This window comes from Bombyx mori, chromosome 23 (assembly GCF_030269925.1).
Source record: "Bombyx mori chromosome 23, ASM3026992v2".
NCBI lineage: Eukaryota > Metazoa > Arthropoda > Insecta > Lepidoptera > Bombycidae > Bombyx > Bombyx mori.
The window spans coordinates 17,473,055-17,499,766 of NC_085129.1; the positions used below are offsets into that span (position 1 = coordinate 17,473,055).

Below are 26,712 nucleotides of genomic sequence, written 5' to 3' on the forward strand. Positions count from 1 at the left end.
TTACAATGTAGATGTCTATGGGCTCCAGTAACCAGTTAACACCAGGTGGGCTGTGAGCTCGTCCACCCATTTAAGCAATAAAAAAAAGTTTGTGTCAAATCGAGTTTAACGCTTACAATGCTCTCCTGGTTCTCGTACGACGCCGCTTTCTGCTTGAGCTTTTCCTCTTCGACCTTCTCACCCATTTCGATCAGCTTCTCGAACTCAGGCACTGAGCTTTTGAGCTCCTCATACGTGCCTTGCGCCACTATCTGTCGATGGAATATGTATATGGATCAAATCACACCACGTGACAGTAAATAATAATATACCTAGTCAGGTCATAAGTATTGTCACACAGTAAAAACTTTTCTTTTAGAATGCTGGCCACAAAAAAGTATATTGAATTCGAATTTAGAATTATTCATGAAAATAAAAATGTATACTTTTAGAATTTTACTCATTTTTAAATATGGAGTGGACGCTTAAATAAGACCGTGTTGCAGTTATTGCGTTGCATCGTTGCGGTTACGCGCCAATCCAAATTTTTAACATACTGAAAATTTTTAATATAACCAAAAGATTCGTTTATCGTACCATCAAACGATACAATGAAGACTCTAGTGTAGATGACAGGTCAAGAAGTGGTCGCCCTCGGTCTGTTAGGACTCCAGCAGTGATAAAAGCTGTGAAGGCGCGAATTCAAAGAAATCCCAAACGTAAGCAGAAACTGTTGGCCCTTCAGATGGGGTTAAGCAGAACCACGGTGAAAAGGGTGTTAAATGAAGACTTAGGGCTTCGGGCATATCGAAGAAAAACAGGACATCGTTTGAATGCTCGTCTAATGGACCTGAGACTGAAGAGATGCCGCGCTTTGTTGAAGCGGTACGCGGGAAAAAAATATCAGGAAATTCTTTTTTCGGATGAAAAAAATTTTACCGTAGAAGAGAGCTACAACAAACAAAATGATAAGGTGTACGCACACAGTAGTGAAGAAGCGAGCAACCGTATTCCGCGTGTCCAACGAGGTCATTTTCCATCTTCGCTCATGGTATGGTTGGGAGTTTCTTATTGGGACTTAACAGAAGTACATTTTTGTGAGAAAGGTGTAAAAACGAATGCAGTTGTGTATCAAAATACAGTCCTGACGAACCTTGTGGAACCTGTTTCTCATACCATGTTCAATAACAGGCACTGGGTATTCCACAAAGATTCGGCGCCAGCTCATAGGGCGAAGAGCACACAAGACTGGCTGGCGGCGCGTGAAATCGACTTCATCCGGCACGAAGACTGGCCCTCCTCCAGTCCAGATTTGAATCCGTTAGATTACAAGATATGGCAACACTTGGAGGAAAAGGCGTGCTCAAAGCCTCATCCCAATTTGGAGTCACTCAAGACATCCTTGATTAAGGCAGCCGCCGATATTGACATGGACCTCGTTCGTGCTGCGATAGACGACTGGCCGCGCACATTGAAGGCCTGTATTCAAAATCACGGAGGTCATTTTGAATAAACTTTAGTGTCATAAGAATCTATGTTTTGTTAAGTTAATTTTGGTATATGAATGGTTACATAATGAATAAACATGTTTCAATTATTTTACATTAAACATGTGACAGAATTTATGACCTGACTAGGTAATTACCTTAAAAAGTCTGATCTTGACGATGTATGATGATCTTAACTAGTAGATGAGCTCACGAGGCTCAAACCGGAGTGTCGCTAACACTGGCCTTAGCAAGAGCTTCGCAGAATCTACCACCGGATCGGAAACGCGACCCACTGAGAAGATCCGGCGAGAAACTCAGTGGGCATATTAAGTCGAAGCTGTCATGACATGAGACATGAGATCTTCTTTTTCTCCACCTTATCCCAGTAAGTGGGGTCGGCACAACTAATTTTTCTCTTCCATTCTCTTTTATCAGCCGTCATCTCAATACTCACTCCTGTCTCTCTCATATCGTCATTCACACCATCCATGTCTTCTTCGGTCGATGTCTTCCCCCTCTACCTCGCGCTACCATTTCCATACATCTCCTAGTCACATGCATCTTCTCTCTACTCATCATATGTGCATACCACGCTGTTTCAGACATGAGATCTGGAGTTCAATTATATAGCGACTGTCCTGCCCTTGACTTGAAAAAAATATTAAGCTTAAGATGTTATTATACCGTTAACGATTCTTTAAATGACAAATCATTATGTTAATATTAAATTCGCTTCTTTCTGTTCTCTGTTTTCGTTTTATGACATAAATAACTAATTCTTTGTCAATTAATTTATTTTGTTGTTTGATATTTTAATTAATTCATATATTTACTGTCTGCATTTAATATAAATAATTTTGGATAGTATTTGTACGCCAACCTGGTAGAAAAACGCTGTCCTATAAAATTACTATCAACAACTTTGTAAGCCGTGTTTTAGCTAATAAAGTTTAATTTGATTTTTTACTGGTGGTAGGAGGACCTTTTGTGAGTCCGTACGGGTAGGTACTACCGCTCTGTCTATTTCTGTCGCGAAGCAGTAATGCGTTTCGGTTTGAAGAGTGGGGCAGCCGTTGTAACTATACTGAGACCTTAGAACTTATATCGCAAGGTGGGTGGCGCATTTACGTTGTAGATGAACACCAGGTGGGCTGTGAGCTTGTCCACCCATCTATGCAATACATAAAAAAAAATTGTAGTCTGAATGCTGCACTATTGAAGCCGTGAGGGTGTGGGTACCTTCCCGCTCCTCATGAGCAGCACGTTGCTGGCGCCCCTGGCGTACTGCACGTGGTGGGTGACCAGCAGCACCGCCTTGTCGCGCAGCATGCCGCGGACGCACTCCTCGTACATGGCGGACGCCACCTGCGGGAGACAACGACGAGAGCTCACACATCAATCAACATCGCTGTCTCCTCCTATAGTTGTAATGAGCATTGTGTACCTACTTAGCGCATTTAATTTTGTCCTGATTAGTTGTTATAAATAAATAAACAAACAAATAAATTAATGAATAAACAAAAAAAAACAAATAAATAAATAAACAAATAAATAAACCTAGAAGATATATACAGCTTAACAAGACCGAACTTGAATGATGTTTATGAACTTATTGATTGAAAGATCGACTGACTGACGAATGGTGTTTATGATTCTCTCATGCACTTATAATTTCAAATGTATTTCAACCTTAATTCGTTTAAAATAAGGATTAAAAGTGGTTAAAAAGGAGGGGGCACAGATCTGTGACAAGACGGTTTAAGAGGGGTGCACAGAACTGTGTCAAAACGTTCGAAAAATTAATGGAATGCGTGTATATATCTAGGGGTGAAAATCTATTTGGTTTAAGCGCAATTTTTGCAGCTTCACAGGAGAGCCAATTAAAGGGTAAACATTTGGAAATAATTTTATTCAGCCATTTGAATACACTAAACTTAAATGAAGTTCAATTAAAAACATCGAACTGTTGATGCTAATCTATATATATATAAAAATGAATTGCTGTTCGTTAATCTCGCTAAAACTCGAGAACGGCTGGACCGATTTATCTAATAATGGTCTTGAATTATTTGTGGAAGTCGGGAGAAGGTTTAAAAGGTAGATAAATATGAAAATGCTCGGAATTAAATAAAAATGACAATTTTGTTTTTCCTTTGATGTGTCCCCCGTCGGATGTATTCCTTTTGTTTGTTTTAAGTTTATTTTATACAAAAGTTTAGGTCTTTTATTTATAGATTGAGGCACTACGAAGTCTGCCGGGTCAGCTAGTACCAAATATATTTTAGCCCATTTAATTACAAAGAAAAATGTCGCTTGTACCTAACAGCATTTCACCCCTCGATATATACAGGGTGTCCCAGAAAGAATGGATAATCCTGAAATACCTCATAGTAGAGATATTAGGGAATCAAAAATAATAATAAAAAAAAAATCTTAGGCAGTACCCAAATTAAAAATAAAGAAAAAAAAAACAATTTGATGAAATGATTAAATTTAAGTTCAGATTAACTTTTATGAAAAATTGCAAGACTACTCATACGATTTCCTGCATATTCCTTAGTGTAGTTCAAGTAGAATATTACAACACCAAAAAGCCTATGGATTTCATTTATTTGTAGCTTTTGTATATTCCAGAAACGCACAGCAGTATGGAAAATATCAACTTTTTTTAAAAAATAAGTAATTTGTGCACTACCTGAGAATTTTTTAATTTTTAGTTTTTATTTTGAGTCCCCAGTAGCTCTACTATGAGGCGTTTCAGGATTATCCATTCTTTCCGGGACACCCTGTATATATGTTTCAAAACAAACAGAAGACGGTTGTTGCTGTTTGCACCAAACTTTTCCATTTGAGGATTTTTTTTGCATTTACCTATTTTGAAAATAATAGCGACGTACGCACAGTACTTTCAATGTGACACATATGAAATCCACTTTGTAAACTGAGCACGGGTTTGCTAATACTAGCCCTAGCGAGAGCAGTGCTTCGCAGTATCTACCAACGGATCGGAATTGTGACCCATTAAGGAGATCCGGCGAAAAACTCAGTGGGTTGACTTTCGATATTGAATTAGGCCAGTACTCATGAAGGCTCCGAACTTGTCACCGGTAAACGCGACGACTTACTTTAGCATCGACGGCCGCCAGCGGGTCGTCGAGGAGATAGACGTCCGCATTCTGGTACACGCACCTCGCCAGAGATATCCTGGCCCTCTGACCGCCTGACAATGATGCACCTGAAATCATTATATTGTCTAATTGATTTACTTTTTTTGTTGCATTAAGGAGCACTTAATATTGAGTGATCATGGACCAAACCTCAAACGAAGTGTTCAGCGGTTTATAAAAAGCCACGGGCCAAACGCTCTTAAGATCACCGAGGAATTGAGATGATATCATCATCTCGTTTTTACCATACCGCCCGCTATCGGAGTAGAGTTCAGCCATGCTACCTGGAGCCACTGTGTTCATCCACAGTGCGTTTTACCAGAGATCTTTTTTGCCACCATGACTCTTCCACGGTCCTTCTTCAAATGAGTTTTATGAAGAGTAAGTAGGCAGCGGCTTGACTCTGCCTCTGGCATTGCTGATGTCCATGAGCAATGGTAACCGCTCACCATCAGGTGGGCCATATGATCGTCCCCATTTACAAAGTCAATAAAAAAACGATCTCTGTTCCTTAATAAAATATGATGATGATGTGTAAAGCTCACCCCTCTCCCCGACTATAGTCTTGTCTCCGTGCGGCAGTATCTCCAAGTCGCTCTTCAGCTGACAGCATCGTATAACTTGCTTATAACGTCTTAGATCCAACTCCTGACCGAAGAGTATGTTCTGACGGACCTGTATCATATTAGAATATAATATTTGATCAGATGAGGGTACCAAACATTTTTTTCTTTGTAATTATCTTTTATCTTTATTATGGGTGCCATTAAATTTTCTTTCCTCTTCTTTTCTTAAGGGTGAACTCTAATCTGATGACAAACGTGACGCGATGGTAGAATAAATACCAGTAATCGTCTCCGTAAATTCGACAAAGCACTTCCTCTAGTCTTTATAGTGCAAACCATTAAAATCGACTAGAGGTTCCAAGTGATTCCTACTACAATTGCTTTGAAATTAAATAGTTTTTTATTGCTTAAAGGGTGAATGGGGCTCAGATCCACCTGGTGTTCAGTGGTTACTGGAGCCCAAAGACATCAGCAACGTAAATACCACCATCCACTTTGAAGCATGAGTTCTAAGTCTTACTTTTACAGTACAACGAACGGTTGCACTATTTTTTAAACCGAAACGCATTCTTGCTTCACAGTGTAAAAACTAGTTCAATAATATGAAGGTTATTGGCCTTAAAACACCATTTTAACCGTTCCAACTTGGCGAGTTCTCTTTTTTCATGGGTATTTAAGTCCTTGGGGCTCAAAGTAAGGACTGGATGCGTAAGACAAGAGACCGAAAAGAACGGGATGCATCTGAAGTCGTCGTGGCCTAACGGATAAGACGTCCGGTACATTCGTATGCAGCAATGCATCGGTGTTCGAATCCCGCAGGCGGGTACCAATTTTTTTTAATGAAACACGTACTTAACAAATATTCACGATTGACTTGGAATGAAGGAATAATATCGTGTAATAAAAATGAAACCCGCAATATTATAATTTGCGTAATTACTGGTGGTAGGACCTCTTGTGAGCCCACACGGGTAGGTACCACCACCCCGCCTATTTCTGCCGCGAAGCAGTAATGCATTTTGGTTTGAAGGGCGAGGCAGCCGTTGTAACTATAGAAATTGAGATCTTAGAACTTTCAAGGTAGGTGGTGGCATTTACGCTGTAGAAGTCTATGGGCTCCAGTAACCACTCAACATCAGGTGAGCTCGTTCACCCATCTAAGCAATAAAAAAAGCATTCGAAGAGTCCTACACTCATCATCAGATGAGCATGCGATGAAGATGAACAGCTTCAGTTATAACACCCTACTCACGGACGCTTCGAACAGCCACGGGTCCTGGGCGGCATACGCGACAACACCGTTGACCTCCAAATGTCCACTGCTCGGTATTATTTCACGTAAGATCGCTTGGAGCAGCGTCGATTTACCAGCACCTACCGTGCCCACAATGGTCGTCAGTGTTTCTGGTTTGATCTGAAAACGAATATTTTAATTGAGCGCAAAGAAAGCGGTTAATATTTGTTGCGACTGTCACTAAATGTACGTAATACATATATATATATATATATTTTGTTTTTATTGCCTTTGTAGGCAGACGGGCATACGGCCCACCTGATGGTGAGTGGTTACCGTCGCCTATGGACTTCAGCAATGCCAGGGGCAGAGCCAAGCCGCTGCCTACCACTTAATACTTAATAATAATAATATTTCGTTAATACACCTGCCATCAGTCTTATTTAGGTAGTGTTTTGTTTAGGAAACCTCCTTGAGGATGTCTTTACAAAGCTTCACAACACAATCTGGCGACAAGAACGCACAGGGCACAAGGAAACAGTGTTACTGGTGGTAAGACCTCTTGTGAGTCCGCGGGGTTAGGTACCACCACCCCGCCTATTTCTGCCGTGAAGCAGTAATGCGTTTCGGTTTGAAGGGTGGGGCAGCCGTTGTAACTATACTTGAGACCTTAGAACTTATATCTCAAGGTGGGTGGCGCATTTACGGTGAGGATGTCTATGGGCTCCAGTAACCACTTAGCACCAGGTGGGATGTGAGCTCGACCACCCATCTAAGCAATAAAAAAAAAGCAAAGTTACTAATATGTATATCCGCAGTGAGTAGTTTAATACAAAAATAAGACGACGTAGCATCACTAGAACACAGTAGCGGCGTCGCATAATTATTTGATAATCATATATAGTGATCTTCAATGCAAGCTGTGCTGTACTAATCCAGACATAAAAACTGAATAATTCTTACTATAATTCTAATAACCAGTGGTCCCGCAGTAGTCGAAATTCGACTATAATTAATTTAAATTATAAATTTAAATATTATTATGATTCTATTCTCAAAGACTATTTATTATGTTTTATAATCACAGATTTCGTCAAAACTACACTATAGACAAATAAACATTATTAACCTATTCTCAATTTGGCCACAGAATATAAGCAACAAAAGTTTGACAATAAACATAGAGTATATGTGTGTGTGTCAAATACATTGTAGTGTGTGTAATGTTTTTTTTTATTGATTTAATGTACTATTAATGCATAATTTAAAAAAAAATCATTCTGCACTCCTTCACTATATTCTCTATAAGTCAGGGAAATTTCATACTCCTCCGTCCGGGCGATTTTCGTAAAAAAGGGTACAAACTTTTTGCTTCACGTATTAATATATAGATGTGTTGTTTAATCAGATACCTGTACAAACTTACAGTAAGATTAATATTAGCTAATGCGGTCACTTTTCCATCCATAGATTCGTCCTCAGCGTTTTTCCAGTGCGCGTTGAAATCTTTCATGGACACCAGGACCTGAGGTTTCAGGTTTTCCAGGTTCGCTTCCGACTTCACATACGCTTGCTGACTGTAATACACGATTAAAGACCAATAAAAACACATTCTTCTTAAATATATTTTTTTTTAAATTTATTGTTTAGATGGTTGGACGAGCTCACAGCCCACCTGGTGTTAAGTGGTTACTGGAACCCATAGACATCTACAACGTAAATGCGCCACCCACCTTGAGATATAAGTTCTAAGGTCTCAGTATAGTTACAACGGCTGCCCTACCCTTCAAACTGAAACGCATTACTGCTTCACGGCAGAAATAAGCAGGGTGGTGGTGGTACCTACCCGTGCGGACTCACAAGAGGTCCACCACCAGTGATTACGCAAATTATAATTTTGCGGGTTTGATTTTTATTACACGATGTTATTCCTTCACCGTGGAAGTCAATCGTGAACATTTGTTAAGTACGTATTTCATTAGAAAAATTGGTATCCGCTTGCGGGATTCGAGCACCGGAGCATCGCCAAATACGAATGCACCGGACGTCTTATCCTTTAGGCCACGACGACTTCAGACTATGTAGTAAAAACTTGTTGGATAGCGGAAGGTGTGTCTCGATGACATTATTATATAAAATATAATATAATATTACCCTTTTAGGTAAATAAATATAAGGTATTGTAAGTAATACTTAGAAATAATATTATAATCTTAGTTGAAAAGGCCAAACAAATTGTTATTATTCTTTGTTTATTTTATTTTCTTTTCATTCATAGATTATTATTATCTGATAAATAAATGAATCATTATTATTATACATTGTAATGATGCTTCGAAGAAAGCACAACAGACGATAACTCACCCGTTTCCGATCTTCTCGAAGACTCCGTTCTGAACCTGAGTTTTCTCTTCGATTGTGACCAGGTCTACTCCGTCTTGATTATCCACCTCGGGCAGGAGCAGGAACTCCTAAAATTAGAAAAACATAATGAATTTCCTCTAAGCTCACCGTCGAGCCATCGGGAAATGTAACTAGATATCCATAATTTGTCAACTGGTGACTACGAGTCGTACAATTTTAAATCAAATTGACTATTATTTGGTGCGAGAACACGTAAACCACATAACATTTTAACATCCACTTTAGCAACACTTTACCATCTTCGAATACCGCTTCTAACCAGCGACAGTGTACTGACATTGTCATTAACAAATATTCCGAACTACCCTCACCTGTATCCTCTTAACGCTGACGTACGCCTCCAGCGTGAACGTTATCGCGAGCGGCAAAAAATCCACCAGAGTGTACTTCAGGATGTCGTAATAAGAGAATATCACGAAGACTTTGGCCGCTGTCAGTTCATTGCCCAAGGTGATGTACGATATTATGCTCAGGAATATCGCCACCTTCGTGTTCAGCTTTACGCAGGATATCATCACCGCCCGGAGCCACGACTTCTTCTTTATCACGTTCATTTCTTTCCTGGAGGGAGGAAAGTCACTGGTGGTGGGACGTCTTGTGAATCCCCACGGGTAGGTAGCCACCAACCTGCCTATTTCTGCCATGAAGCAGTAACGCAGGCAGCCGTTGTACTATAAAGACTGAGAACTCATGGCCCAATGTGAGTTTTACCATATTATTATACCCTTTTGCAAATAAATCGACATACTCACTTTCTAGCATCTCCGATGATCCTAGCGAAGGCATTCTCCCAGGCATACATCTTAATAGCCTCTATGCTTTGCACTACCTCATTCATCAGCCGGATGCGATGGTCAGTGCGCACCGCCACCTTCCTGCGTAGATTACTGGATATTTTACCCAGGTAACCTGATCGGTAAGACGCATGTACAGAGTACCGGAAATTACAGATAAGGTATAACAGTAAAATAAAAATTTTTGTATAGCAGGCAATGTAAGACGAATTAAAATCGGCTAGTTTTGCACTTCATTGCGTGTTCGCGCAATATGAACTCGATAATACTAAAAGCATTTACGGGGTTGTATGTTATGTTTATCGGGTGTATTCTGCATATATATTTTTAATACAGCAATGAACCTTCCAAATTAATCTCTACTCCAGTCATCTTAGTCGACTGGTGGAGAGTGCTTTAGGTATTAAGTCCTCCACTGTACACTTTGTGCTTAAATTTAAATAAATAAATAAATGCATATTGTTTTCTAGTCTAGTCTAGTGGATAGTGTTCTTTAGTCTAGTCGTTGCTTGTAATTTTTGGAAAAGGAGAAGAGGTGTCTACACAATGCGTTACGCATACAACAATATTGCTTTTAATTTTTGTACGTACAATATTCAGACGTATATTCATTGGTTTTTATGTTACATACATGGGTGGAAAAGCCTATAGGCATCTATCCTGTATTAAGACTGTCTCGGACTTCAAAAAAGAGCGCACTACACCTTAGCCGACAAATTGGGAGCGCGAAACTGTGCTGCCTCAAGATACGCCCACTAGCAAACGCTAGTACAGCTGTTCGGAAGGAATTAACCAGTCACATAAATTGCATATCCAAACTCACCTTGCAGTGGAATGAAGAGCAACAGAAAAGCCACCCCGATTAATGTGGCCACCCCGATCTGCCTGTACATCAGGTAGATGATGATCGTGCTATCTATCGGGGTCCGGATCAGGTCCATCGCGAATAACGAGGCCATGTCGAAGCGCTGGGCGTCTGTGGTCAGGAGATTGACCACGTGACCGGCCAGCCCTTCCGTAGCCTTGCCACCGACGGTTAAATCTATACGAAGCAACTGCGGATGACAAAGTGGAAAATTACGAATACGTTAATGAAGGTAGTCGACAAACTAAAATAAAAACGATGTACATTGCCGATCGCGATGTCGCTACTATGAAACAGAGATGGACTACTAAATGTCCCCACTACGCACCAACTCTTAACTTGAGGCTTCTCTGAGGTATTGATTCCTGTATCATTTAAATTTCGGTGTACCCTCACGTTGACACGAAGTCGATGTGGCTTAAAGGATAAGGCGCACGGTGCACTCTTATCAAGAGATTCAACGGAGTTCGAATCCCGCAAACGGGTACCAATTTTTCTAACGGAATACGTACTTAACAAATGTTTACGAATGACTTCCGCGGCGAAAAATCAGACCCGAAAATATAATTAGCGTAAGTAGTGGTGGTAGGGCGTCTCGTGAGCCCACACCCAACAACCCTGCCTATTTCCACCGTGTAGCAGTAATGAGTTTTGGTTTAAAGGCTGGGGCAGCCTGTACTGTAAAAAATTGAGACTTAAAACTAATGTAGCAAGATGAGTGGCGGCATTTACGTCGTTAATGTCTATAGGCTCCGTTAACTACTTACATGTTACTAGGCAGTGACCTAGTCTATACACATAAGCAATAGAAAGAACCGAATATGGAACGAAGAAGATTTAACAAACCTTTCTGTATAAGAGCGAACAGCATCCTACTCTGATCTTGACGGCCGTGTCCAGCAACCAAAGTAGGAACGGATGCATCATCATAGCACTCGCCACCATGCAACTGAAAATTGAAGTTTCTCCTCACATAAAGCTTTTGAGTTTCGTTCATGATAGATTCATGAAGGCTGAGCTGAATGAAATTTATGTGATTGAAAATCTCACGGATCTGCTGAACCGAGACGAACAAGCGATGAAGCTTTTAAAAATCCACTGTTGAGGGTAATTGACAAACAAACAAAAAAAGCATACAAATAATGACGTCATCGCTATTGTTGCTAGACTGTTAGAGAGAGATAGCGAGATGTCGCCACTGCTCGAAGTATCGGTCTAGGGGACGTAAGACAAGCTGTGACGGTCCACCTGCTGTATATAGTCATCGGAAATAACAGATATCATCTAGACGTGGATGCCGCCACCGACTTTGAGACACGGCTTTGAAGTCTCAGTTGCATATCGGCTGACCCAATATTTAAACCGGAAAGCATGTCTGATCCGTGGCAGAAATAGGCAGGATTAATAGGACCGATGGAAAAGCACTGTATCCGGATTCCGTAAGGTTTTCCGGGTTCCGCTTATCACCAAAAGCCGTGTTAGCTCTATCATTCGGCACAGTGACTCACTGGGTTCGTTTAACAAATTTGATTCTCCTCCTAATTCGAAGAGTCCACTCTAATGATATATTGGCGCAACTCGATGTCCCATTATGGAGATTGAGAATGATATAAAATTTTCGTTAAATACAGATCAGGGCTAGGCGGCGGCTCGGCTTGCTGATGTCCACGATCGGCTGTGACTATTTTATAAGGCAATCGTAGCTACAATTTATTTGGCAACAACGAAGCCGGGTAAATCTCTAGTGGTGTTCGGGCCTTGCTTTTCGGAGAGCAACTTGAAATTTATTCTCGGCATCTGATGAAACGCAGCCCTTAGGTTTATCGCCACGATTTTTAGATCGCTTCGAAAGTAGGTAGGTACTAACGTCACAATTTAAATTTATTCAATTAACTCACCCGACCACACCAGCTGCGTATAGGTACGCGTGTTCGAACGGGACCCCGCCGTGAGACGGCGAGAAGTAATTTATCAGACCTTCCAGGCATAGCGGTATCGACAACCTTGAATGAACCAAACAGAATGACAAATAGTTGACGGATGTAGCGGACTTATCACGCGAGGCCTTGGCCTAAAAGCACCACTCCTTGGTGTGCTCATTTCTGTTTCAGTGGAAGATTAATTTCCCTATTTTTATTTGTCATTATGTTAAAACAAGATACCGCTTTAGTACCAAATCAGTCTTCATTGTATATAGACGACATCATATAATCCAGTATATCGGCAGTTGTTTGTTAAATGTAGCAGTAATAGACAAGCGCATATCACTTCGATTATCTTCACTAGAGCAACCTTTCAATTAATACCACATTTTTTTAATGATGACACAAGACACTCAGGAATTATAATTAAAACTGGCAATTTTTCGCTCGGTTTCCAGTTGAAGATTGTGAAACCATAAATTTGGGTTTTTAGACCAGAGATTGTTAATGACATAAATCTCAGGCTATTAATCCAAAGCTTCTCCTTATCCATTAATAACGTTTAGCATTACTAGTAGTACCGAGAGGCACCACCATTCCTCCGATTACAGCCACGACACAGTGGTGCGTTCCAGTTTGAAGGGTGAAGCAGCTGTCATATGTTGAAGATGCCACTTCGACTCAAGAAGTGTGAAGGCATGCAATAAATTTAAACCAACTCCTAATGCTTAGATTACTGTTGGAGTGAGTTCGCACGATTTGAGACCACAATGCTCCGACTTGATCCATTGTCTCCGAATGAGCTCGGCTATAAAGAGCTTCCTGGCTGTTCCACAAACAAAAAACTTACTTAGCAGCTGTATCGAAGAGGGAGAATATAATATTTCCAATGAAAAACTTTAATCCGTATATTCTTAATATGGCCGCGAGAAGGGACGGTTTTCTTCCCGATTCTGGAATAAATAAACGGGGTCTTCATAAATTATGGTCAGCGATACGACCTCAAGTTTCTTCAATTTGTCACGAAGGACATATTGGCATGTGTCCAAGTGAAACTTTAAGTGAGCACATATCTAAAATATTTACAGCCACAGATGTCTGTATCAGTGTCGCGTCATTAGGATGACGGAGCCTCAATTATTTTAGTGTATCACCTATAAGTCCTTTCATATCGAGTTTAAAGGATACGACCGGCTCGTTTGGCCGGCCGATTTTTGATCTGACTTAGATCCGATCACTATCATACAGGATCATGTGCTGGGCCATTCTGAAGATTACCAGTAAATTCCATCAAAATCGGTTCAGCCGTTTCGGAATCCATGGAGAACGTATACACATAGACATTTACATGTAATAAAATCTAGATGAAGAAAGAAACAAACCTTTCTTCTTCAGTTCTTGGGTCCACATCGCACCGAGAGCATCGCCTCGTGGTGTTGCCTTTAAGTAAGGCAAGCATCTGAGAAAGAAACAAATAATCAGAACCTTCAGGAAGTCGCCCAGTCTGATCCCCAACCACAAGGCTCGTGCTAAAAAGACGCCTCTAAATCTACTTTTTTAACACCGCATGAAACAGGAGCGCGAATGATCATATATTTAGCGATTGACAATGTGTACATAATAGTACAGTCAAACCTGGATAAGCGAGAGTTCAAGGGAGCACAATCTCATTCTCGCTTATAGAGGTTTCTCACTAACCCGAGTATCTCGCTAATGCTCCCTCTGAATTTCGTTTCGCGATTTTCCGGATTCAAACGCATTCACTATTTTAAGTTTATCACTTAATGACAGTACTTTAATTTTCCGTTTCGACATGATGCAGAACAGAATTTTCCTTCGTAATTGATTAACGATAAACTGAGTAAGTCCGACAAACAGGACAGTACATCGAAAAGAATGCGATAAAATAACGTTATTTAGTTCCACGAAATAGAATAGGTTCAATATTGACGAGAAAATAATACAAAAACAATGGTAGGAAGTTCCACGAAAGTTAAGAATGAGTCATAAAATAGCAGATGTTAAATTTGTAATTTGTTTTGTCATTTGTTCCTCCTAAATAATATAATTAAATAAAGCTCGACTGTCGCTTATAGAGGTATAGATAAGTAGCAGTCTTACTTACGGAGGTCCATGAGGGAAAAACGACTCTCTCTTAGCAAGGTTTCTGTTTCTCGCTAATAGAGGTTTTGGGAGCTTAAAATGACGGGTCCTGGCTATTACTCTCACTTATAGAGTTTTCTCACTTATCCAGTTCTCACTTACCCAGGTTTGACTGTATATGAATTTAGTTGGTAATATAAATTAGATTTTATTGTCATGATGCGTGGACTAGGTTACGGTTCATTTGGCGTTAACTTGCCTTCGAAACCCAAAGGCATCGTAAAACGCTGCTTAAAGACCCCGTTTTTACAGTACAATGGCTGCCCTACTTTTTAAACCGAAACGCATTACTGCTTCACGGCAGAAATAGGCAGGGTGGTGGTACATACCCGTGCGGACTCACAACACGTCCTTCCGCCAGTAAAAGCTAGTCTACACAATATTCAAACATCGACGAACAACACCTAATTCGGTCGCGACCATGAAAACTGTAGTCAGTATACGGAGAAGTCTCAAATAATCTACGAATTATTTATTCGTAGCAAATAATCAATTGAATAAAATAAACGCGATATTGAACCTTATGGGGTTTAATTTACAGGTGTTGTGATATATATTTGACTGATTCAGTGGTGCGGTAGTTAGCGGCCCCTGACTGCTGCGCCGAGGGTCGTGGATTTGATTCCCGCATTGGGCAAACCTTCGTATGATTAACAGATTTTTTGTTCTTTGTCTGGGTGTTTATTAGCTATGTATGTATATATTTGAACGTTTATAAGTATGTATGTCAGTCTCCGGTAACACAGGGAAGCCTAATATTGGCCCGGATGACCGTGCATCATTTGCTCACAATTTTTTATTTATCTATATATTAATGCGTGAAGCAAAAACTTTGTATCCCTTTTTACAAAAATTTCGCGGACGGAGGAGTATGAAATTTTCCACACTTATAGAGAATATAGAGAAGAAGTGCACAATGCTAAAATTTTTTTTAAATAATGCATAAAAGATACATTAAATCAATAAAGAAAACATTACACACACTACATACCATGTATTTGACGCAACACGCGTGCATACTATTTATTGTCAAACTTTTGTTCTTGACGTGTGTTGTCAAATTGAGAATAGATTAAATATTGTTTGTCTTTGTTAATATTTTTTATAGTGTAGTCTTGGGGAAATTTGTGATTATAGAAGTATAAAATACAATCATAATAGTGTACAAACTTACAATTCCAATTAATTATAGTCGAATTTCGACTACTGCGGGACCTCCAGTTACATTTATGTCATAATACATATCGAGGTGTGAAAGACATTTCGCTCATTACACGATTTTTATGTTCGTAATTAAAGGTCCGTTTTATTTGGCATCAGCATCGACAATTCGATGTTTTTAATTGAACTTCAATTAAATTTACTTCGTTCAAATAGCTGAACAAGTTTTTGTTTAATGACATTTTTTTCAAAATTTTAAACATTATATCTCACGTATAGTTGCAATCGAGAGAGTCATTAGTGGAATCTCTGTACACTTCAGTACACTAGTTCACACTTCATGCAATGCACTATCTGGTCTACGGCACACTCAATGGCGATTTTCATGAGGTAGCAAAAGTATCAGTTGATATATCGGCTGCCATAAAATTATCAAAGTAGAAGGATTCGTAAGAATTAACAAAACATACGTCAAATCTACATTTCATTCAGCCATTGATCAGAATAATACCATAAACGGAGAGCTAACGTGTTATGTATAAGGCTCAAAGTCGCTCAGCAGACGATGACGTATAATACAAACACTTGATAGCAAGACAATGGTTCGGTTATGTGACGTCGATTGTGTGAACAATTTAAAACCTTTCAAGGTCAGCGCTTTTGTTCTTCCCTATCACTCACGGACCGTGAGGTGAACTCGCGGGGCTCAATATGGGAGGTATTGATAGCACTAGCCCTAGCAAGAGCAGTGAACCTACCACCGGTTCGAAATCGCGGTCCACAGAAAAGATCCGACAGGAAGCTGCGTGAATCGGTAAATCAGCATTAACCATCCGAATAAGAACTGTGGTAAACGTTACAGCTAGTGAGAGATTCCAATTCAAGAAAAAAATCGACATTCATCTCTCATCTAGAACGTGATTGTGTATTCTTCTATGACATATAAGCAATTATAAATTTAATGCCACCATCCAACTTGAGACATGAGGTCCAAGTCTCAATTTGTACGGTACAACAGCTGCCCTAGTTCTTGGGACAGGAAAGGATCTTCCAGAAGCAGTTTTTTTTATTTTTTATTGCTTAGATGTGTGGACGAACTCACATCCCACTTGGTGTTAAGTGGTTACTGGAGCCCATAGACATCCACAACGTAAATGCGCCACCCACCTTGAGATATAAGTTCTAAGGTCTCAAGTAAGTTACAACGGCTGCCCCACCCTTCAAACCGAAACGCATTACTGCTTCACGGCAGAAATAGGTAGGGTGGTGGTACCCACCCGCGCGGCCTCCCAAGAGGTCCTACCACCAGTAATTACGCAAATGGGCATACCGGGTGGTATCCTTCTATGTGGTACCCGCGCTTAGGAGATATGCGAAATATCAAGAACTCTATGGCAGAAGACGTTAAAAGCCGCGATGGAAGATATTAATGACCCATCCACTAAACGAAATCCCTGCACTGTCGCCCGACGCCCGAACCCGGTCCGAGACAGAGAATCCGGGCAAGGTGGGGGGGACTCTGCGATCAACACTACAAGCAGGCCCGTAGCTATCGCGATTCCGATCCGGTGGCAGATTCTGCGAAGCACAGCTCTTGCTAGGGCTAGTGTTAGCAAATTCTCTCAAGCTGAGCCCGTGAGCTCACCTACCGCTCACCTAGCCTCTTAGGCCAAAAGACGAATAGATAAGGAAAGAAAATACCCGCTCACTTAGCTTTCCGTCAGTTGTACTCCTGATGTCACGCATTGAAAGCTGCAAGCCATCACTAGCCTAAATGCTCAATATTTGGAAAGTAACACCGACTCTTTTATCTAGGATTTTCCGTCAATAGTCGTGTCTGTCAGATTAATGACACGTAAATCTAGCTGTAATCTATATCTACCTGTAATATTACACGTCAGACTAGATAATGCTGTTTATGTTTTTGCGACTATAATTTACTGATATGAAAACTGTATTGGAAACTTCGAAAATAATATAATAGGCAATAAATACCTAAACTAAAAAAACCAACGATTTCATTAGATTTATTAATTCTTTTGTCGATATTTTATTATTATTATTTTTTATTGCTTAGATGTGATTGTATTGCTTAGGGTGGACGAGCTCACAGCCCACCTGGTGTTAAGTGGTTACTGGAGCCCATAGACATCTACGACGTAAATGCGCCACCCAGCTTGAGATATAAGTTCTAAGGCCTCAAGTATAGTTACAACGGCTGCCTCATTCTTTTAACCGAAACGCATTACTGCTTCACGGCAGAAATAGGCAGGGTGGTGGTACCTACCCACGCGAACTCTCAAGAGGTCTTACCACCAGTAAGTCCAATCCGAACAAAAACAGTTTCACTGTAAAAAATTGCGCCAAGTCCACGTTTATAAAACTCATCTCAATAACATTTGCACTTTACAAAAAAAAGAAGACTTCAATAGCTTTCATTCTCTACAAAAATATGTGAAATACAAAAAAATACCAAGAAACCGTCATAAAGATGAAAAAATTAAAAAAAAATTGTTGAAAATTTAAAAAAAAAAAAAAAAAATTTTTATCGTTCTTGGCGCGCGTCATTGAGTACCCCAAATTTTTCAGGATAAATGAACATCCTTTCAATGTTTAGAAATTTATAAGTAGGTCAACCTATGAAATGCATAAATGTAATTAATGAATTATTATTTCATAATAAGTTTTACAAAAGTTAAGTAAAATCGACATCTCATACGTATGTTATTTGAATTTTTTTCATTTCCCACTCATCTTTTATGATTTGAACTAAACACCCTCTCGTGTTCGCTTATACAAATACAAACTACTTACGAGTCGATACGTATGTATACGTTGGCTTCAAAACATTTGAAAAAATTCTCAAAGATGTTTTTCAAAGGGTAGAAAAGAATAATAAAGTTTCAGCTGAATCTAAAGGGGTCGGACGCAAAAGTGGTCGATTTGGCATATAATAGCCCATAGGTATATAGTGAGAGCTGTTGAAAATTACCGTAGTTCTGTCTCAATTTCTCATAAAACGCTAACAAGAGCGAAAAAGACAACCTGGGTAACTTTTTCAGCTTTCACTGTATATTAAAGCAAAATGGTTTTTTTCTCGGGTTGAAATTCTTCCGAAAAATTTTGGGGTACTCAATGACGCGCGCCAAGCAGGATAAAATTTTTATTTTTTTATTTTTAAATTTTCAACAATTTTTTTTTAATTTTTTCATCTTTATGACGGTTTCTTGGTATTTTTTTGTATTTCACATATTTTTGTAGAGAATGAAAGCTATTGAAGTCTTCTTTTTTTTGTAAAGTGCAAATGTTATTGAGATGAGTTTTATAAACGTGGACTTGGCGCAATTTTTTACAGTGAAACTGTTTTTGTTCGGATTTCTATTCTTTTTGTTAAGTATTATTTTTTGCTCATTTATTACTTAATAAAAATAAATTATAAATAGTCACTCAGCTTAAAAGCTAATGAAACGCTCAATTAATTAGTGTTTTAATGTTAGGTGCCCGACTGGCATGAGACTCTCGGGTTGTCAGTTCCGGTATCGACCGGGGACGCGTGTATTCCCCTTCAAAGTCTGGCGCGCACTAACGGGGGTGCGAATGATGCAACAGATGCGCGGGCGCGGGTAGCGCGGGGTGGGTCGTCGCGGCACGGACCTGAGTCACATTCTCTTTAGCTGCTGTTGCCCCGCGAAACGGAACGCTGCGTTACATACTCCCGCTCCAAGTTGGGAACGCGTCCCGAGTCCAACTTGGGACTGTTAGTCTGAAGACGCGGCCTTCCTCTCTGCCTCTTTGGCATAATTGGATCCGTACTTGAATTTGACGGAGAGTGGGTTAAATCCGCGGTGTGATACTTGCCGATGACATTGTTTGACAAGTCTGCTATGAAGTACGTTGTAGGACTAACTATCTTTACTACGCGATACGGGCCATCCCGTCGTGGCATGAACTTACGTGTTACACCCCTAGACGCATAAGCAAGCCATAACGAAGGAAATACTCTTCCAGTAGGACTCGGGAGCAAGCCACGGCGGTGGCATCAACAAGTGCGTAGAGTTCTACCCATCTTGTAGCTACATCCTCTACCAGGAGTACCCATCGCTCCCCCTGCTCTCCTTCTGGCAGTGGCCCGAACAAATCGATGGCGAGAACCTCTCCTCGCTGTTGAAGCACAGGAGTGAGCCTATACGGCGGTACCGATATAGGCGGATGATCACCGGTATCAATGTGGTGCTCGGCGTAAAGGGTTGGGGCTCCCCCCACCCTAAAGATGTCTCCATTCTCCTGCAATAAATGTGATAGCTGCTGCCGTTCATCGGAGCCAAGCATAGAACCCTTATCATCACGCAGGAAGTCAGCAGTAGAAGCAAACATGCATGGCTTAGGGCACTCATATTCAATTGGATAGGTAACCCGTTTTCCCGAAAAATGCCAAGTGGATGAAGCAAAGTCAAGCACAATACCTGCCGCCACCAAAAAATCCATGCCAAGCAAAGTTTCATTATTTTGAGCATCTGGAAAAACAGTAAATTCAAGGGTTACTGACCTTTCGGGACTTATCCTTACTTCTATAGTAGTGAGCAAAACTCGGCGGGTGCGCACGGAACCGTCTGCAAGCCTCATCCGACGCCTGGTTTCCTCACACGGATGGTTATGCTTTAACAGCAATTCATAAAGCAACGCTCCGGCAACGCTACTCTTAGCTCCCGTATCCAACAAAGCATTACCTCGTATACCTAACATTTGAACACTTAAAATTGGTCTTAACCTAACCTGGTGCTCAGTAGAGTTACTCTGGGCAACACTTTTCACATTAGAATTAATTGTCGAAAAATGTCCGACGTTTTCCATGGTCACCCTATCGCGGCCACTTGGTACCTCGGAATAACTATGTTTTGGTTCGGTACCACTCGAGTAACGCATCAGGGGCCTATTCCTAGAACTAATATTATTGTTTATATTTTGATATAGTCTAGAATAATTTTGAAGTCTAACCTTGTTATCAGTACCGAAAAAGCGCGGAGGAAGAATCGCCTTAAAATCGGTAGGATAATAATTATTTTCATTATCAACAAAACATTGTTTACGATTATTAATATAAATGGACGACTTTACGGTGTTTGAAGTGCAAGCTGTATGCAACGAGCTGTCGCGATGAATAGAGTTCACTGAACTTGACAGCTGTGTATTTACTTTACCAATAGGTAAATCGGATGTGACTGATCGGGTCCGTGCAGCGTCGACGGCGTAATAACTTGCGTTACACTTTGTACACTGAGACCGAGTAACACCTTTGGTACCACACCCGTAACACGAGGATACAGCTTGCGTATTTTCGTTGTCGAATTTCGTTTTTGACGCTAATTTTAAACACTCATCACGAATATGTCCGTACTTTTTGCAATAAACACAGAACAGTCTTTTAACAATCGACGTAGATGATACATTATCAGTGTTCGTGTAGCGAGGCGCGGGGACTCGAACGGTGCTCGGCGCAGCGCTGTCGTCGCGTGGCGGGCCGCCAGCGGCGCCCGAGTTGAATATTTTCCGCGGCGTCATCCGCGCCGAAGTCGAAGCACCGGCGGGAACTTCGCCTACGGTACTACCCGATGAACGTGGCGTCGCTCGCTGAGGATGATGAATAAATTCAGGCGGACTGGTCTCGTAGATGGAGTCCTCGATATGGCGCGTTTTCTTTAATAACGTGTCGTATGAAGTTATTTCGTCTCTTCTTAATCTTTTACGAACACGACGGTGTAGAAGGCCGTAAAGCATATCAATTTGAACTTTCTCACTAAGGTCACCAGGTGGGAGTCGAGCTAGTAGGGCTCGTGCTCTGGCAACGAAGATCTCCGTCTTCTCTCTTTGTCCTTGCGACATTTTGAAGAGCTCTAAGTAGACTCGATGGGGCGGTCTGCAATCACCGAAAGCGCTTCGTAACGATGATAAAGCGTCGTCCCAGGAAGTGATGCTAGCTTTAACGCCTTGCCACCACACGGCTGCATTTCGGTTAGTAACATCGAGAGTCCTCGTAACGCGATGGCGTGTCCTACGTCAGCACAATCTTTGTATGATTCGACCGCGTCAAGGAAACCGTCGAGTGAGTCGCCGGGCGCTCCGCTGAACCGCGCCGTGCATGACGCGAAGTTCCCAGAATGGTGAGCGGGCGTCGAGGAAGGCGGCGATGTCGGCTCCGACGTCGGTGTTGCTGATGATTTGAGTTGAGTTTTATGCTCAAAAACTGTACGACGAGTACGTGTCGTAATTACGTAGATTCACTCCGAAATACTAGTTAAAGGGCCCGCGCTTGGGCTGCCAGTTTAATGTTAGGTGCCCGACTGGCATGAGACTAGGGTTGTCAGTTCCGGTATCGACCGGGGACGCGTGTATTTCGCTTCAAAGTCTGGCGCGCACTAATTGCCATAATTGGGGGTGCAAATGATGCAAGAGATGCGCGGGCGCGGGTAGCGCGGGGTGGGTCGTCGCGGCACGGACCTGAGTCACATTCCCTTTGGCTGCTGTTGCCCCGCGAAACGGAACGCTGCGTTACAGTGTAATAATAATCAACATCAACTTTTACAAATTTAAACCGAATTAAATTTTGTTTCAAATGTGAAGGGTAGATGACGCTGTTCTTAATTATTTCAGAATTTAAAATTAAAATCTGAAAGCCTTGAAACATCAATCCGCATAAATGTAATTTAAAAACTACAGTAAGAGGCTTAAATAAAAAGCTGAACTTAACTCAGCCTTAATTAGAATTTTCATCGGAATTCAGTAGTAAAGTTCAAGTTATTTTGATGAAATCAAAACCGAAATATTCATAGCATCTTAAACAATCACCTACGAATAAATATTAGTTATTATATTATTTATTATTCGTAGACAATCATAACGGTTTTATAGTTTTGGGAAGGGATTTTTTGTAACGCCATCTCGTAAAGTATTTCGGTATTACATTACAAAACAAAATTGTTTCTCCAACAGTAACAACAGTACTTGCTTCGGCAGTACTTAAACTAAAATACTAACAAATACAAAAGACATGTCTTAAAGGTCTCAGTTACCAGGTCATAAAATCCATTACAAATAGGAATAATTCCAGCGCACCCTGGCGGCCGTAGATTACCATTCTCGAATATTTATAGTCTGTGGCATGTCACTTTTTTTTTACATCGAAAAAAGTCAGGATCGAAATTTTTGAGCGAGCCATAGTTTGTGGTGATAAAATTAATAATTTCAAGTAGATTAATTGTTGTAATTGATATAACTAGTTAATATCAGTAAAATAAAGTTGTGAGTGATTGATATAATATACAATTTAGGAACCAGAAGTACCGTAGAATTAAATAAAATTTTGCAACCTCAAAAAACTGTTCTGCTCACAGTAAACACAGTCGGTAGTCTGGCGCTCCGTTTACAACGGGATTTTTGAACGGAACTTGGCGCCAGATTCTACCGAATCTGTGGATGTGAAGAATTAGAAGTCCAATGTGGAACAAAGAATATTTGAACCATTTTTCCAATATAAATATATATATTATTATGTAGATAGATATACATCTCACCAGTCGAGGTACGTATGTACTTAAGACTGTGCAACTTGTGAGTTAATTGAAAAAAAAAACATCCGATTTAATCTATATTTTTCCTGTTTTCATCTCACAATAACCTTCCACAAGTTTTAATGACAACAATGAATGAACAAGGGACGTAGAATTCATTAAATGTCTTAGACGTGTAATTAGATGCAGTATTTATGAAATAATGGCATTGTTATTACAAGTTAAAATCAGTCGCTTGTATCTAAGGAGCTATTCCATCGCGACCAACCGAGAAGATCCGGCGACAAACTCTAGTGGAGAGTGTGTGTGTGTGTGTGTGTGTGTGTGTGTGTGTGTGTGTGTGTGTGTGTGTGTGTGTGTGTGTGTGTGTGTGTGTGTGTGTGTGTGTGTGTGTGTGTGTGTGTGTGTGTGTGTGCGTGTGCGTGTGTGGATGTGGATGTGTGTGTGATGTGTGTTAGGTTAAACATCAAACTCTTCGAACGGTGATCGGTGATTAGAGTGCCTTAAATACAAAAAGTGCATATTTTTTTATTGCTTAGATGGGTGAACGAGCTCACAGCCCACCTGGTGTTAAATGGTTACTGGAGCCCATAGACATCTACAACGTAAATGCGCCACCCACCTTGAGACATAAGTTCTAAAGTCTCAGGTATAGTTACAGTATAGTTCATCAGGATATCCTAATCAAATATGTTTATTATGTACTGACCATTCACACTCGTGTCATGCTTTATTAAAACGCCTCTAAATCTGCTAGACGCGTTTCAACATTAACCTTGCGGCTGCTAACCAGCTCAGCAACTACAGGGTCAAAATCAAGCCCCTAGTGACTTAAGACATAACTTAAAGTAGCATATGTCCAACGCTTCGTGAACAATGTAAAGAGGTGAATCATACCAGTTTTTATTGAAAGAGTTAACATTTGGCCCAACGATAATGCCTGTCTAAAATATCATACCAGTTTTTATTGAAAGAGTTAAAATTTGGCCCAACGATAATGCCTGTCTAAAATACCCCATAATTATTGCAGGTTATCGTAACCAACAAACTCACTATTATTATCGACTTATTCACTGACCTGTACACATCCGAGATGCTGAGCTGACCTTTACGACCTTTCACGAACACCGGGAGAGTGTATCTGCAAAACAAATGTGTGAGGGTAGATTAAATAAAAAAAAATTCACCCACTTCTTAATTTTGTTGACTTTTCAATAAGACCAGAGCGTTAGGTTGTGATGACCATACTATAGCGGTGTCGTGCCGTTCTCAGGCATCACCACTATTACTTGTACCAGCCCGCAGACCTTCAGTGGATCAGAGGGGCGAGCACGAATGACTACCGAAAAAGTATTCGTATCGCTATCGAGAAAAATGGTGGTAGGACCTCTGGTGAGTACTGGTGATAGGACCTCTTGTGAGTCCGCGCGGGTAGGTACCATCACTCTGCATATTTCTGCCGTGAAGCAGAATGCGTTTTGGTTTGAAGGGCGGGGCAGCTGTTGTAACTATACTTGAGACCTTAGAACTTATATCTCAAGGTGGGTGGCGCATTTACGTTGTATATGTCTATGGACTCCAGTAACCACATAACACCAGGTGGGCTGTGTGTCCATCCACCTAAGCGATAAATTAAAAAATGTATAGGATTTACACAGCGCTCCTACCGTCCGTAAAAAGAATAAATCTCAGCAGCACGAATGAATCTACTTACTTTTGTTTAGCAAGCGAATCTTCACGATCTCGAAACTCGAAAATTATACTCATAATCGAGAGGACGAAAATTGTTTTGACATGCGGTAACGTAAATCTCGAAGACTGGATATCCGAGTAATACCGTCGTAGATATAAGATTCTAAGGTCTCAAGTATAGTTACAACGGCTGCCCCGCCCTTCAAACCGAAACGCATTACTGCTTCACGGCAGAAATAGGCAGGATGGTGGTACCTACCCGCGCGGACTCACAAGAGATCCTACCACTAGTAAAAAATTTTAATGCAAAGAATTTTAAACTTTCACCTCGTGTCAGGGTATTGAAATTGTCGGATCTATTCCAATCAACAAATTGGCTGAGACGAGACATCATGAGCTAAAAGCGCGCATATCGACGAATCAGAACAATTTCAATACCAATGCCGCTTCCGACTTTCCACCGCAGATCGGGATTAAGAAGAATCTAAAAAAAAAAACAATAGCCACTCACCCGAAGCATAGTTTCGACAAAAAATTTGCCTTCTCCCTTGGATCCTGTTTCCTTTCTATATCAAAGTACCCGGGATCCATTCTCCGAGACACGATAGGACCGCATTAAATAAAATTGCACTTTTGAAAGAAGTTCCTATCACGAATTATATTCGAATAAAGCACTTTTTATCACTGGCTCTTTCGTTATAGGCACTTTTATACACCGAAATATTTACGTACACTAAGTATTTACCCCCATGATTTGTATCTGGAACAAACAAAAAGACGTTACTTAAAATTTTTCAACATATACGGAATATGGGCAGTCAATGTTCTTGCGATCCACCAATCAACAAGTTCTCTCTTCTTCAACCTGTGCCCACCCAATCCCGAATGCAGGTCTCTTCATATACACTAAATTCTTTTGGGTATCTTGCTTTTCGCATCCAGTCTTTACCGGCTATTTCGATCAGATGATGGACATACTTTAATAATCTACACGCACGGCCAAAATTAGAGAGAGATGGAGAAGCTTCGCGAAACCGCAACCAACCAATAAGACGATAGATAACCACTACCACCAGGGCCTTGAAACTGCGATACTTTAAGACAAATCTTTTTTGTATGGTAACTAGCGACATCTTGTAGTAGATGCCCCTATACTTATATATTGTTAAAGTTAAGGCATTTCATTATAGTATAACTAAGCACAGAAAATAAATAAAAAATAATAAATCATACAAATCTTTATTTGTAAAAGACAAATTGATTAAATTTTATCAAATTGTGGCTTATGAAAATTTACAAAACCCTTAAATGAAAAATCAAATATAGGATAGGTAATATGTTACTGCCAATTACACCAGCAAACCTATCGAAGCGAAGCCATCTAGTGGCCGACGTCCGTAAACATTTTTGTCGAGTTCTTGAGTTGCTTATCTGTAACTAATTTATGTGTACTATCTATGACTACCACTCCGCCAGAAGTGAGAAGAAGAAATATATGAACGAACCCTAAGCCTAGAGACAAAGATAAATAACTAATGGAACTTAAATATCGTCTTAGCGTGTCGTAGACACAATTAAAAGTGCTTTTACGACGAGCTCACAGCCCACCTGGTGTTAAGTGGTTACTGGAGCCTATAAACATCTACAACGTAAATGTCCCACCCACTTGTTGGAATAGCCCCTTAGGTTA

General features: G+C 40.5%; 1 protein-coding gene across 2 annotated transcripts in view; it reads right to left on the minus strand.

The window, feature by feature from the left end:
- Positions 1–26,712, minus strand: part of LOC101739554 (probable multidrug resistance-associated protein lethal(2)03659) — a 72,698-nt gene that overhangs the window by 22,284 nt on the left and 23,702 nt on the right. For both annotated transcript variants that reach the window (XM_062675342.1, XM_038019304.2), the window contains exons 2-17: positions 25,534–25,782; positions 24,409–24,471; positions 13,824–13,900; positions 13,292–13,394; positions 12,418–12,522; positions 11,366–11,468; positions 10,478–10,709; positions 9,613–9,769; positions 9,172–9,421; positions 8,801–8,907; positions 7,863–8,013; positions 6,455–6,616; positions 5,182–5,311; positions 4,595–4,704; positions 2,709–2,834; positions 117–251 (exon numbers count right to left, since the gene is read on the minus strand). In XM_062675342.1, the coding sequence (XP_062531326.1) occupies positions 117–251; positions 2,709–2,834; positions 4,595–4,704; positions 5,182–5,311; positions 6,455–6,616; positions 7,863–8,013; positions 8,801–8,907; positions 9,172–9,421; positions 9,613–9,769; positions 10,478–10,709; positions 11,366–11,468; positions 12,418–12,522; positions 13,292–13,394; positions 13,824–13,900; positions 24,409–24,471; positions 25,534–25,613 (2,091 nt within the window). In that variant the 5' untranslated portion in view covers positions 25,614–25,782. The remainder of the gene's footprint in view (positions 1–116; positions 252–2,708; positions 2,835–4,594; positions 4,705–5,181; positions 5,312–6,454; positions 6,617–7,862; positions 8,014–8,800; positions 8,908–9,171; positions 9,422–9,612; positions 9,770–10,477; positions 10,710–11,365; positions 11,469–12,417; positions 12,523–13,291; positions 13,395–13,823; positions 13,901–24,408; positions 24,472–25,533; positions 25,783–26,712) is intronic.